The 12,931-nt window shown below is 36.9% G+C and overlaps 3 protein-coding genes and 2 non-coding genes across 9 annotated transcripts; 3 read left to right on the top strand and 2 right to left on the bottom strand.

The window, feature by feature from the left end:
* Positions 1–75: 75 nt before the first annotated feature.
* rab34b (RAB34, member RAS oncogene family b) lies at positions 76–3,738 on the bottom strand. 4 transcript variants are annotated; one of them, XM_027005454.3, is made up of 12 exons: positions 3,389–3,737; positions 3,162–3,286; positions 2,971–3,034; positions 2,616–2,707; positions 2,455–2,520; positions 2,170–2,271; positions 1,893–1,957; positions 1,740–1,791; positions 1,524–1,605; positions 1,346–1,436; positions 1,096–1,203; positions 76–697 (listed from the first exon to the last, which is right to left on the bottom strand). In XM_027005454.3, exons 3-12 carry the CDS (start codon positions 3,022–3,024, stop codon positions 633–635), a joined length of 777 nt encoding a protein of 258 aa, XP_026861255.2. In that variant the 5' UTR covers positions 3,025–3,034; positions 3,162–3,286; positions 3,389–3,737; the 3' UTR covers positions 76–632. The 4 variants fall into 4 exon arrangements, with proteins under 4 accessions (XP_026861255.2, XP_081574809.1, XP_081574810.1 ...); XM_081718683.1 differs by having other exon boundaries at positions 3,162–3,241; positions 3,389–3,736; XM_081718684.1 differs by having other exon boundaries at positions 2,971–3,241; positions 3,389–3,738.
* rpl23a (ribosomal protein L23a) lies at positions 3,732–6,244 on the top strand. Its single transcript, XM_027006659.3, has 5 exons — positions 3,732–3,826; positions 5,011–5,191; positions 5,433–5,609; positions 5,792–5,861; positions 6,181–6,244. Exons 1-5 carry the CDS (start codon positions 3,802–3,804, stop codon positions 6,193–6,195), a joined length of 468 nt encoding a protein of 155 aa, XP_026862460.1. The 5' UTR covers positions 3,732–3,801; the 3' UTR covers positions 6,196–6,244.
* Positions 5,280–5,350, top strand: LOC113575375 (small nucleolar RNA Z17). Its single transcript, XR_003410409.1, has one exon. It is a non-coding gene; the product is annotated as a small nucleolar RNA Z17 (small nucleolar RNA).
* On the top strand, positions 5,649–5,713 carry LOC113575369 (small nucleolar RNA SNORD42). Its single transcript, XR_003410407.1, has one exon. It is a non-coding gene; the product is annotated as a small nucleolar RNA SNORD42 (small nucleolar RNA).
* An 840-nt stretch (positions 6,245–7,084) lies between the features above and the next one.
* tlcd1 (TLC domain containing 1) lies at positions 7,085–11,861 on the bottom strand. 2 transcript variants are annotated; one of them, XM_027003337.3, is made up of 4 exons: positions 11,417–11,861; positions 10,663–10,745; positions 9,149–9,231; positions 7,085–8,475 (listed from the first exon to the last, which is right to left on the bottom strand). In XM_027003337.3, the coding sequence occupies exons 1-4, from the start codon at positions 11,617–11,619 to the stop codon at positions 8,092–8,094; spliced, it is 753 nt and encodes a 250-aa protein (XP_026859138.2). In that variant the 5' UTR covers positions 11,620–11,861; the 3' UTR covers positions 7,085–8,091. The 2 variants fall into 2 exon arrangements, with proteins under 2 accessions (XP_026859138.2, XP_081574812.1); XM_081718686.1 differs by having other exon boundaries at positions 8,359–8,475; positions 9,192–9,231.
* Between the last annotated feature and the right edge of the window lie 1,070 nt (positions 11,862–12,931).

Below are 12,931 nucleotides of genomic sequence, written 5' to 3' on the forward strand. Positions count from 1 at the left end.
TAAAAAACGCCTGGAGGTCATAAGGAAAATTATATGAACCACAGTGTTCTAAAGGATGAAGTATTGCATTCGCTATGAAAACTGCCAGCAGATTTTATTTAGATCAGTTCTAATAAACCAGTTTACATTACTATAACTGATGTGGCGATCATCAGGAAAAAGAAACACGAAAAGCTCAGGAAATACCAAGGGCTGAAGGCAACTGTGGTTACCATGGTAATCAGAGCACTAAGGGCTGTAACCCCTAAATTGGGAGAAAGTCAAGTCAAGGGTCACCACCACTCAGTTTCAAAAACATGGTTACAGAAACCATTTGTTCATTCTGCAATAGAAGTTATCTCTAGAACTAACAAAAACTACATTTAGTTATAGGTCATTCTATAAATTGCACATGAATATATACAATGTACAATTACTGTACTTTATATTGTTCTGTGATCAAAGTCACATAAGACGTGAAGTTTTCAGTATGTTTTTTTTTTGGTTTTTTTTTACCATAATGCATGTCCCCAGGCTGAGCAGTCCAGAGCCTGATATACCACTCTGTGCTCTGTAGTGCCACCATGCTGATCAGTGGCTCTGTTCTTGTCCTCAGACATCCATCACACCATCGCTCATGCTCCTAAACTCATCTAATTACAGCATCTGCGTTTCTTCTCCTTTAATGTTTTGAAATCACTGTCATCACCGGTGATTTCTGCAAGGAAGGAAGTTGATAGAATTTGTTGCTATAATCAATGAACTATAAGAAAGATAGTCCATGTGCAGTTTTATTTGTCATATGGAGATAAAGATACCAAAGCCAGTCCACCTTTTCACAAGGCTGCTTTTAGCTTTACTCAGACAATGTGCTCACTAAGGCATGAAGTGGGGATCTAAATAAAACCATACACTGTGGTTGAGTCATTGGCAGAAATGAACATACATGGCTAATTCAAACAATGTTATGCTTCCAGTAGAATATTCCAGTCTTTTAACTCCTTCCACAATGTACTGACAATAAGAATCTTCATGTCACAAAAAGTTTTTATTTAAACTGATGCCCACAGGCTGATCTTATAAATCTGCAAATGTAATTATTAAAAGGACACTTACTAACAATGTCACCCATTTTCCTAGTAATGTTCCCCTCCAGTTCAGCTAATACTGAAGCCTCAAATGTAAGTGATGCAACCCGCATAAAGAGCTCTCTCACGCTCTCTCCTACATCGGGAAAAACAAACGGAATCACTTATTTTACCATTTCTGTGACAGTACTTCCAACTAGTTATCAAATGTATTAAGGTTATAAGAATTTGAACATATTTCAATTTCAAACAAAATATCCTGTAGAGAACAACCCTACCTGACAAAGCAGACACAGCCCAATACTCAGCCCTTATCTCCTCTGACAACTTGATGGCTTCCTGCTCCATTTGGGCTAACAGATCTGGATGCTGACAGAAACAGCTAACATAACTTCACCACTCAATAATGTGGGGTTTATTCATTTGAAATTGTATTTAGCTTCAAAATAATCTTACACTCAGGTCCTTTTTTGTTCCCACAAGAAAGAGCAGTACACTGGAAGGGTCATTGTCTATCATGGCATCTTCTAGCCACTGCCTGCAGTTACCCAATAAGCAAGATCAACAAACCTGCCTACAGTTGTTGAATGAAGTCAGACACTGCATCATTTGTAACATACTAGTGGCTTTAACACAGTAAGCACGAACATGTAAGGTGTCTGTATGCTTTACCTGGCATTGTCTAAAGAATAATAGTTGCTTAGATCAAACACCACTATGATGGCTGGAATGCAGAAGAAGGGTGTAAAAAACAAGCATGTTTTTAATACAAACAAATCATACACAACCAACACGACTTACACAGCACCATATAAATCTCATTACCGTGGGCTCCTCTGTAGTAGGTGGAAGCAATGCATTTAAACCTCTCCTGACCTGCTGTGTCCCACCTACATTTGGACCAAACATTTATTTAAACTTACATTGACTTAGATGAAAGAACTATAGGGGAAGCTTTTAATATACACATTATTTGTTTTATTTCTTATATTAGTATATTACATATATCATTGTTTTTTATTCGGAATTCAGTTGTAATGTATTATAGTTTTAATATGCATTTCTGTTATGTATATACTTTTTCTAAATAATCATGACTCACAACTGCAAACTGAAGGGCACTCCTAGAACTTCAAACCTCTCCATCTCAAAGTCCACTCCAATAGTGGCCTTGTAGCTCTTAGTAAAAGTATCTTTACAAAACCTTAAAGCAAACAACAATTCTAAATGAAAAAAGCTATACTTTTCCAATGTCTCTCATAAGTTTTACTTTTATGTAATGTACGAGGCCATTTTAACATATACAAAAAACAGTGGTAATTTTGTCTGTATTCTCCTTTATATTCTTAGCCATATAACATGCAAAAACATTTTGCACCACACGCACCTATTGATTAAACATGTTTTCCCCACTGCAACATCACCCACAACTATGACCTTGGCTACATTGAATCTGTTGACATAATAACAAATAAGTCAAGACTTGTTTCTTCTAATGTCTTCATTCTACACACTTCTACATATCTGTACATCCAGCGAATGGCTTACCCCACTGTGTGTGACTTCTGACTGTAACATGCATTTTGGACAGTGACATGGAAACCATTTTTGGTATGCAGTGCAGCTTCCTTTGTGTAGTACTGAACATCATATCAAGGAAAGACAGAATAGAGGCTTATCCAGACAAGAATGAAACAAAATAATATCAGTTATTGGGTTTTAAGATGTACTCTGATTTTCTTAAGTTTAAGAAACTGACAATATGTTTTGCAGTCAAGGATTAGGTATGGGTGTCCAATAAAAGCACATCATATTCAAGGTGATGTTATGTCAGTTTCAAAGTGTATACACTGCCGATCAGATGCAACAAAAGCATGAGAGTGAAAAATAAAGTGAAAGTTACCAATGGGATCTCACAGATGATCCTGTCTTCTGGTACAGGGTGTAAGGCACTCATAATTAGGGTGCTTGTGAAAAAGTAAAATGGACAGAAATACACAAGCCAACATACATCTAATTAGGGAAACTTAAGAGCATTTCAGGGAAGCATTAACATATAGCTTGTAAAAATACACTACTGTCTTGCTTACTTACATATTACAAGCAACGGTGTCCTATTCATAATGTTTAACAGATCGGGGTTTTGGTCATTTCAGTGTCGTTATGAACTTGTTCTAATCAAACAAGTAGGTTATTTCACAATTATCTGTAAATGGAGGCTATAAAACCACAATATTAGTTGAATCTTTGCTTGTTAAAAAAAGTCGTTAAACATGCGACAATTACAAATTATAAAAAAGGGTGATACGTAAAATACATACCAAGTAGACTGGAATGCAAAAAAAAAAAACTTAGTAAGCCAATCTCTTCGACCCACAGCAATTTACTACATTCAGCAGGAATCCTTCTGTCAGGAACGGCCCATCGTAGCTTTGCCGTTTTACTGCTGAAGCAACATCAAAACAGGCTAATTCTTCTTTTAGTGATGACTTTGGATGTATTTTATCAAGAGATCAAGTGAATTTCCCTGAAACGCACAGGAACACAACTGGAACAGTGCGAATTGTGCACACTCTCCCACTAAGCCATGCCTCCTTGTGGTTACAAATTGTATTTACCATTCTCCATATTGGACTACAAGAACCATAAAGCACAACTGTTTCTCGCGACAAGAACGTACTGCATAACCCGTGCAAAATAGAAGAGGAAACCCTTCTGTTCTTCCTTTCGCAACATGGCCCCGAAACCGAAGAAGGAAGGTTTGCTTCTTGTGCTATATTACCCTACAAAATATGTGTAATACTAAAGAGTGGCTGATAGTAATTATTGTCGAAGTTAGTTGAACAGTTATACTTGAATATTTTATTTTTTCATGGTCGTCCAGAATGCTGTATTGTCGCTCTTAATGGGTTTAACTGTCGTGATGAAACGTTCACATTACAGGACTCGCGCTAGCTAGATAGCTAACGCTGCCAAGATCTCATAAGTACCTAGCTTGCTGCTAGGATAACGGTGGATGTGTTGTAGTTCTACGAGAATCATTCGCTTTTTCTGTGCAAACATGAGGTCACTGTTATATAGCTGTTTAATATGGTTTTGTTTGCTTCTTTATACGATTAACCTATGACAAGATACGATTAACCCATGACAAGATGAATGCTATGCTAAAATTGCACGTGAATGAAAAGTTAACGTTGATGCCATCAGTGCGTTGGTATCCACTAAAACCTAAAATCTAACACACCAATGCTACACTAACATTTGGATATGTTATAGCAGATGTTTATTTGTATTAACAAACCTCCAGGATCTAGTATTCAAATCGTTTTGCTACCTAGGCAGTGCTCGTTGGCAAATGAATTATTGGCTATCTAGCGAGCATTATTTTGGTGGTGTGATTGCATTAAGTACTAGAAGGCAGTAGAGATTATCACCCCAGGGATAGGGTATTTCTCGTCATCATATTTGAGTGACTGTCCTCTAGTAGCCTATAAAAATATAATGTATTACGCATTGCTTTTCTCGCGCAAAAGCATGCTTTACAGTACTGTTTGACCACAAGTAACAGGATGACGAAAAATGTAGTAATTTAAGCATTCCAAATCCAGAATCCCACACTGAGTGAGATTGTCTTTAAAAAAAAGTACCATTTGTTTTTGCTACCTATGCAGTGCCTTGCTAGCAAGCATTGTTATTATTATTATTAATAATAATAATAATAATAAAATAGTAGTTACACTTATGTGCCTTTCTCAGACCCAAAGATGATTTTACAATCAATACACCGGTGAGAAGCGGCAGCCAGTCTAGCTACTAGCTAGCTAGTTTGGTAAATGTTTTAGCTGCGTAGCCAGCGTTTTACCTGGAGGTCGTAGGATATCAGGGGTGTATATGCTTTTTTTTTTTCATTGTGACTTTTTACAACTTCATTTTCTTTTCCCAGCTGTCCCAGCCAAGACTGAGGCCAAGTCTAAGGCCCTGAAGGCCAAGAAGGCTGTGTTAAAAGGTGTTCACAGCCAAAGGAAAAAGAAGGTCAGGACCACCCCTACCTTCCGCAGGCCCAAGACTCTGCGGCTGAGGAGGCAGCCTAAGTACCCCAGGAAGAGTGCACCACGCAGGAACAAGTGGGTTCAACAGTGGTTGGGTAGCACTGTAGAATATTTGAAATGTAGAAGAAATGTCCATACATTTTTTTGAATTTTCACAGGCATGGATGCACATGATGGGGAAATTGCGATCAAAGCATGATATCTTGTGATTAGTATTTTTGGTACTGATGCATCTGAAGAGCTACCCTAATGAGAAGTTTGCACAACTTAATTTCTAGCTGCATGTCCTCATATTGCCACCCACATGTTCCTGCAGGTTGGATCACTATGCCATCATCAAGTTTCCTCTGACCACTGAGTCAGCCATGAAAAAGATTGAGGACAATAACACCCTTGTGTTCATTGTTGATGTCAAAGCCAACAAGCACCAGATTAAACATGCAGTCAAGAAACTGTATGACATTGACGTGGCCAAAGTAAACACACTGATCAGGTACTCTCTCAACATTTTCATGTCTTTCTACATACTTCTGTGTAATGATGCAACATATTTGAAAGCTCTGATATCTGATGTTTTCAAAGGAACCACTGATTCACAGGGAATCTTGACAGTATGTTTCCTAATACCTTTGGTAACAGCACTGATGGTAATGTAAACGTATTTGTGCTGCTTAGGCCTGATGGTGAGAAGAAGGCATATGTTCGTCTTGCACCAGATTATGATGCGCTGGATGTTGCCAACAAAGTAAGTGGTACAGTATATTATTATAATGTAACTCTATTTTAAAGGTAGTTAATTGTTTGGGGGGGGAGAACTGGCTTCTGTTCATGGCTGACGATGGTGGCATGTTTGGTTAGGCTGTGAATACTACCAAAAAAAAAAGGTACTAACTACATAGTCGTAAGTGATTTAAGCATATGATGTCATTGTTTCTAACTGAATGAATGTGATGCATTCAAAGGAACCACTGATGCTGCTGCCTCTTATCACAATTTTAATGCAATAACCCATGTATTGAGTGATTCATCAGGCATGTTTTTTTTTTTTCTTTGTTTATTTACAGATTGGAATAATCTAAATTGCTGTTGGTGATATGTACAGAAGAATAAATGTTTGTAAAAACATGAGTGGTGGTTGTTTCCTCTGGGTATCTTTTGTGAATCAAATTTTAAATAGATTTGCAAAGTTACAGTAATAGGCTTGGGAACAATCTCGTATTGAAGACCTAATATTTTAAGACCTTAATTGCAGAGCTTCTCTAAATATAGCATAATTAGCATATACAAAATCTCCCAAAAGGTAAAGTAAATGGATTCTAGTCATTGTTGTTTTGTATCTTAGGATAGGACATTTTTCATAAGTGAAAAAGTGAAGTTGAGTGAAATTACTGTCATAGCCTATGAAGATGTTATGCATTGCCTTTCTCATGCACAGACGTGCTTTACGTTACTGTTTGACCACAAGTAATGGGACAACAAAAAGCATGTAATATTTAATTCATCCAAAATCCATCCAAAGATTTGAATACCACTCAGTGGGATCTTGTCTAAAACGTACCACATTTAGACAATGCCATAAACGAATGTCATTGAAGCCTGACTAAAAAAAACTGGGCAAGACTTGTTGCTTCCCAAGCTAAAGTACATGGACCTTGTAGTACTTTTTACACTGAATTTGGATGTTTTTCTTTTCAATCCCGTATAGCTTTTCATAGTGTTCTTATATATTCATAAATTACACTTAAAATATGTACAAGATTCTCCAGTGTGTAGCACGTATCTGCCAACATAGAGGGGATCCACTTTCCTTGGTAATGCTTTTCCATACTATATGTAATGCTGTATGAGCATACTGTTGTTCCAACGCGGTGAGGTCGCAACTGCACTGAAAAGACTGATGGTAGGTGGAATGATTAATCACTGGACTGAACTGGTAGAGGAGGTGAGATTTTGTATTTAAATGGTGAATATATATATATATATATATATATATATATATATACACACACACACACACACACACACACACACACACACAAACAAACACTGAATAACTTCAGGAGTGGCTAATTGCCACTATAAAACTCGTACTACCAAAAGAAACACCACCACTAACCACTTCATAGGGCAAAAATAAAATATAATCTTACACCAACTCCCTGACAATAAACAGGCAGCACTCCCTACAATCAGTAACTATACATATAAACATACACAAAACCCTTTCCTCTATAACGGATCATAATCATAAACAACACAGGGAATGCTAACATACAGACCTACACATACACTAACTAGGGATATCACAAGACAAGGTAAGCACAGCAAAGATTACAAACTCACAAGACATACAGCAGAACACCCAATTCAAAAATGAGCTTGGACAAGCCACTGTCTTCTTCCAGCAGGGTCCTCATATAAGCCACAGCAATCACTCAACAACGGGAGGGGCCAGCAATGAGGTGCACAGACAGTCCCAAATCCCGAACTGGACCAGCAGCACACTGCAGCACTCCAGGAGTGTAACACTGGGGAAAAATCTAAATGTGACTGAATTCAAATGCTTTTAGAATTTCTCTGTGTGCAAAACTGTTTTTGCAGAAAGCAAAATCACTTGTCCAGTGAAAGCAGACTATATATCAATTACAGTTCCTAATGAAGCACATTTGCTATTTGAAATACCAAACTTAAGTATTTAATTAAATTTACAAATAAAAATAACTTTCTACTGAAGAGCACTATAATGTATAGTACACAGTCAATTTCATGTTCTCACATATCTCAAAAGGTTGTATCATGATATGTAGGAAAATGACCACTGATTTTCTCAATGGTATTTTGTGTTACAGTTTGGTGTTTTATAATGCAGACGTTCATGAATGGGTCACGTGCGAGAGTACTGTGGCAACCTCCTTCAGATAAGAATGTGGATGTGATGTCACTGCTGACTAAAAGCCATATTCCCTTGTGGGTTGCTAGTCCTGTGCAAACTTCTGGATGCCATTTTGATGGTTGCACTGTTTGAAGAAATCAGCTCGCAGAAGACGGTAAAAATATATGAGGATCATGATGTTCATTAACATTATAGATACTAGAAAATAAAAGGCATGGACCAGCCAAGAGTAGTTATAGACAATATACCAGGTGATGTAAAATTGGGCTCCAAGACGAAAGCTGACATATGTTGTGAAATTTAGTAACTTGTTCGTAGAATAGATGAGCGAATCTTTTGCTACCCCAGCCAATTTGAGCTTTTGTCGTAAATGAAGAAATATGTTGTTTACTTCAACAAAGAGAGCTACCACAGCCCCTCCCACATAGTGACTCGTGAGAACAACATACAGGAAAGGTGGTATCACCTGAAAAGAAAAGATTTGAAGGAATGTCACTTTACAGCTTTAACACGAGGGCTTAAGGAACTTGTGGATACTGTACATGGGTAGACACATTTAGGAGTAATGCTCTGTTTTCTTGCCTTTTTTTAATTGCCTGGGAAACTTCATCCACAAACTTTAAAATAACAATAAATGTTTTATTTTTTAACTTTTTAAATTTCATTTAATTTAGGAATAGCACACATTAATCATATTATTCTATGATGTAAACATACCGGATTTATCCAAATTTTTATATTTAAAGCAAACTAGTTCCCAACCTGTGTAGTACCAACTCTTTGCACAGGGATTGATTTACCAATCTGGAAATTTGCCATTATTGCTTATCACCACATCAGCATAGTGTGCCATAGTTAATTAAAAGCATTAACAGATTACCATATGGCAGTGATTCTCAACCCAGTCTTCATGCTCTATCCAACTGTCTGAATTTTTGCATGAACCCAGTTCCAATAAAACCTGAACCACAACATTCTGAACATTGAATCGCTGATATAGGAGTCTTGGGAGATTAGTTAGAGCATGTAGATCGACTGTCAGGCCCCTATGAATCAATTAAAAACATTATAATATATTTCTCACATTAAAAGTGTGCCATTTTATTCTGGCAGATTACACTGAATGCCCCTTGATTTACCAACATATGATGAAGCAGAAACTCCCATGATTCTCTTGCATACCCACTGAGGATGATGTCACCAGCATCCTGAATGAAATACCCTGTTAATGAAAATTTAGAGGATGTCAGTATTTTCTGATCATTCTTAGTTGTTCCCAACAATTTTATTTAGAAGTGAACCTTTGTGTGTGCTTGTGGCTCATTGAACTGAGGTGGAATGGAGGTAAAGGGAGTAGGGAAGAGTTCTAGGTGGTTTCTTTAGAATTTTATAAACTGTATGCCATGACATTATAATGTAGCACGAGGGCACAACACAAAAGAAACAGCTGGTGGTAGGTTTTGATAGCTTGACTGAAAAAAGAATGGATAGCACAAAGTACCTACACATGTGGCAAAATATTACATAGTACAAATTATTTTCATACATGATCTTTTTTGCAAACTTTATTTCATAAGAACATTGATATTAAGAAAGAAAGTGGTTTCCAGTCCAGTTGTCAGGGATTCCCAGTCAATTGAATCCACAAATAAATATATTTTTTTTTATTATATTCCAGCTCCTAACTCATCTGAGCTGAGTAATTTATTGTACAGTTCTTTCATTACCAAACTGATATGATTGGCAACTGGTATAAAACAAACGTAATGATGAGCACCTGATCCTTTGGTGGGTAACTTCTAAAATGTTTGTGAAGTATAAGATATTAGAGGGGGACTCTCCCCCAGTATTGTAAAAGCTGAATCCCAAGAGACTAAGCAGGTTAGGCAGTTCTCTGGCATTGTTTGATATAGTTGCCATAGATGACTATTGTGTAGCTAATCTAACGAGATTCACATTTGTCTTCAACAATGCAAATAGTATGTTTTTGTTGTTCCCTTTATAATATTTAATGATTCATTCATTTGAAGTAAAAATTTTTAAATAATTTTTTCATGGCCCAATTTTTCAGTTAACAAGCATGTATATTTTGTTGTATCTGTATTTTGTCAGAGGTCTAGTTCTGGTCCCCTTTATAGCTCTCAGACAATAATGGTTAGTTAATAATTCCAACACTTATGGTGGTACACACATACAGACTCAAGAATGTGACAAATTATTATTAAGTAAATAACTATTTTAAAAAAAAGAAATGGATTATAATATTATGAAACGTGCTATTTTGGATTATCTACTTAATCTGTGAGGTTAAGTATTGTCTAACTATTCCTAACTATGTCTGTTACAGTCTTAGTAACACTAAGCACATACATATCAAGCTCTTGACCACCACTCCTACCTGCAACTCAATACAAGATAATAGAACTGCATAGTCTTAATCTAAATTGGATCATATGATCACAATCTTGAAATATAAAACTATTATTAATACACAAATATGTTGCATGACTGAAGTGCTTTTCCCATGAGGGTGTTGGAAGCCTAATAGTACAGCACCACATGTATCATGTATAAGAGATGAGTGTTCAGATAATTTGAGTGAAAGGAGGATATGGACGAGGGCTAAATCTGAGACAGAGAGGAGGTGACTGACCTGTTGATATAATGATGAGCAGATATGACCATGGGGTGTAGAAGGAGTTGAGGTCAAGCATAATCACTGGATACTGAAACATACTGTGACCAAGAGGGAGACAGGGGTTTCAAGTAATGATAAGCATAATTACTATTCGTTCATTAATTGATGGTTAAAGGGCAAGATAATCTTGACATTTTTGGAAAACCTAAATATGTTCAAGGAAGACAGCAAGGTAAAATCTAAGCTATATAGAAAACACCTTGGAATAGAAACAATTTAGCGAGAAACCTGGCAAAATCATTATTGTGGCAGTTGCTGTGTTTTCTGAGTAAACACAGCAGTTTTTTTTCTTTTAGACATTTTTTCTCACAGATCTCACAGACCTGACAAGTTTTGTATTGGATATTCAACTGCACAGATCAAGATCAAGGCACAGATCAAGGCACAGATAATTAAACATAGATCCAGCATGACTGAGTATTCACTGTGTCTCCCCTTTTCCCACTTGTTCAGGATAAACGATTGTTAATCTATGGAACAATATCTGCAAATTAGTGTTAGTATAGCTTTTCGATATCTTTTTTGCAGTGGGTCATATAGACAAGTTGTTTGCTATAATCAAGTCACTGATGATGTGTCATAACAAACAAAGATAAATATTGGCAGGATTAGGGTATTATACCTTTATATATTGCCCTCAGACCAATCTTCGGATTAACTGTATCAATAAAGTGCCACTGATCATTGTATTTAACAGAATATCACTTACCAGAGGATGGCCCACGTGCCAGTTAGCAAGGAGTGGACCAGTGACACTGAAAGGTTCTGCCATTTCCAGTTCTTCCATGGCGAGTCCACAACAGCAGGTCTGGGCAGATTCTGCAAAAGCCGGTGGAGCAGCCTGAAGCCTAGAGAGCTGCACAGCACGAACAGGGCCGGCCGCCTCTGTACCTCACTAAGCCACCCGTCCATGCTCCACTCCTTATCTGTACCTACCTCCGTCACACACTCTCTTTGCCTACTTTCAATTTGCTGCTCCTGTTTTTGCTTGTTTCTGTCTCCTTTTTCTTTTTTACTAACTTTAAGAAATCAAGTATTTCTCTGTTTCTGTGAAACAGTTTTTTTTAAAATTTATATTTCTATAAAATGGAATTCTTCTGAACTCTCTCAATGTGACATTCACCAGCATACTTATTGTCCCCACCCTCACTACCTTCTTGCTCTCTCGCACACACCTAATATGGGTGTGGTGTACCTGTTTGCAGAGAAGTCATTGGTTGGAGAAAAATGGGCTTGTAGAAGTGTTAGGACAGGGAATGTTGTTTGTAACTCTCTAGTTGTCCTCTCTCTCTCTTTCTTTCTTTCTTTCTCTCTCTCTCTCTCTCTCTCTCTCTCTCTCAAGAAATTTTTTTTTTGAATGAGTGGAGCAGAGATTAGCAGTTCATTTTGCAGTTAAATTATTTGGGGTGATAAAGGAAAGTATGTCTGTGCACAGTGTAAGAGACAGAAAGAAAAAAAGAGAATAGTCTCAAATATGTATCAATATTTGACACTCCAGTTTCTCAGATATTTAAATGAGTATAATGAAGGTTTTATATTAGCATTATGCAGATGAGCTTCTGCCAGTGACCCTACACTGTAGGGCCTACAGCATCCCTTCATATTCACCCAACATCTGCATAAGCATTTGTCTACATGTTACAAAGGACTTTGGCACACTCTAGCCCACCCTACCCTGTATGACTTTTTGCAGCTTGATTTGTGGTGTTTTATCTATACTGTAGCACTTTGGATTATAGATTATATTTCCTATTATGATTTGATATTATGTAATTAGAATTTACATGGTCAACAACACTTAGACATTTGTACACATTTTTCCAGGTACCAGAACATCCAGGTTTCTTGGTGGATGTAGTTAGGTAGCATGTCATTTGATAAGTCATGGCATTTCAAACAATACTGACTTCTGATCCAAGCTACTTTCAAAATAAAGCCCATGAAAGAGATTCATATGATTTGTCTTGATCTGTAACGTGTATGTGTTTAATTGTTGGAGGTTATTGCCCATGATGGAAGTTACGCATAAGTATGAGAGTTCATGTACTCTTTCCATCAATAACATTTATATTTATACTCCTTGTTCAAATAAAGTTATGACATTTTAATATGTATGAGACATATTGTTATCATTAACATAACTCACATGACGATCACTTCACATTTTAAGAGCCATTCAAATAATGTAAATAATTCAAAGGGTTAACAGACCCCCTTTTTTATT

Source organism: Electrophorus electricus, chromosome 8 (assembly GCF_041902795.1).
Source record: "Electrophorus electricus isolate QZ-2024a chromosome 8, ASM4190279v1, whole genome shotgun sequence".
NCBI lineage: Eukaryota > Metazoa > Chordata > Actinopteri > Gymnotiformes > Gymnotidae > Electrophorus > Electrophorus electricus.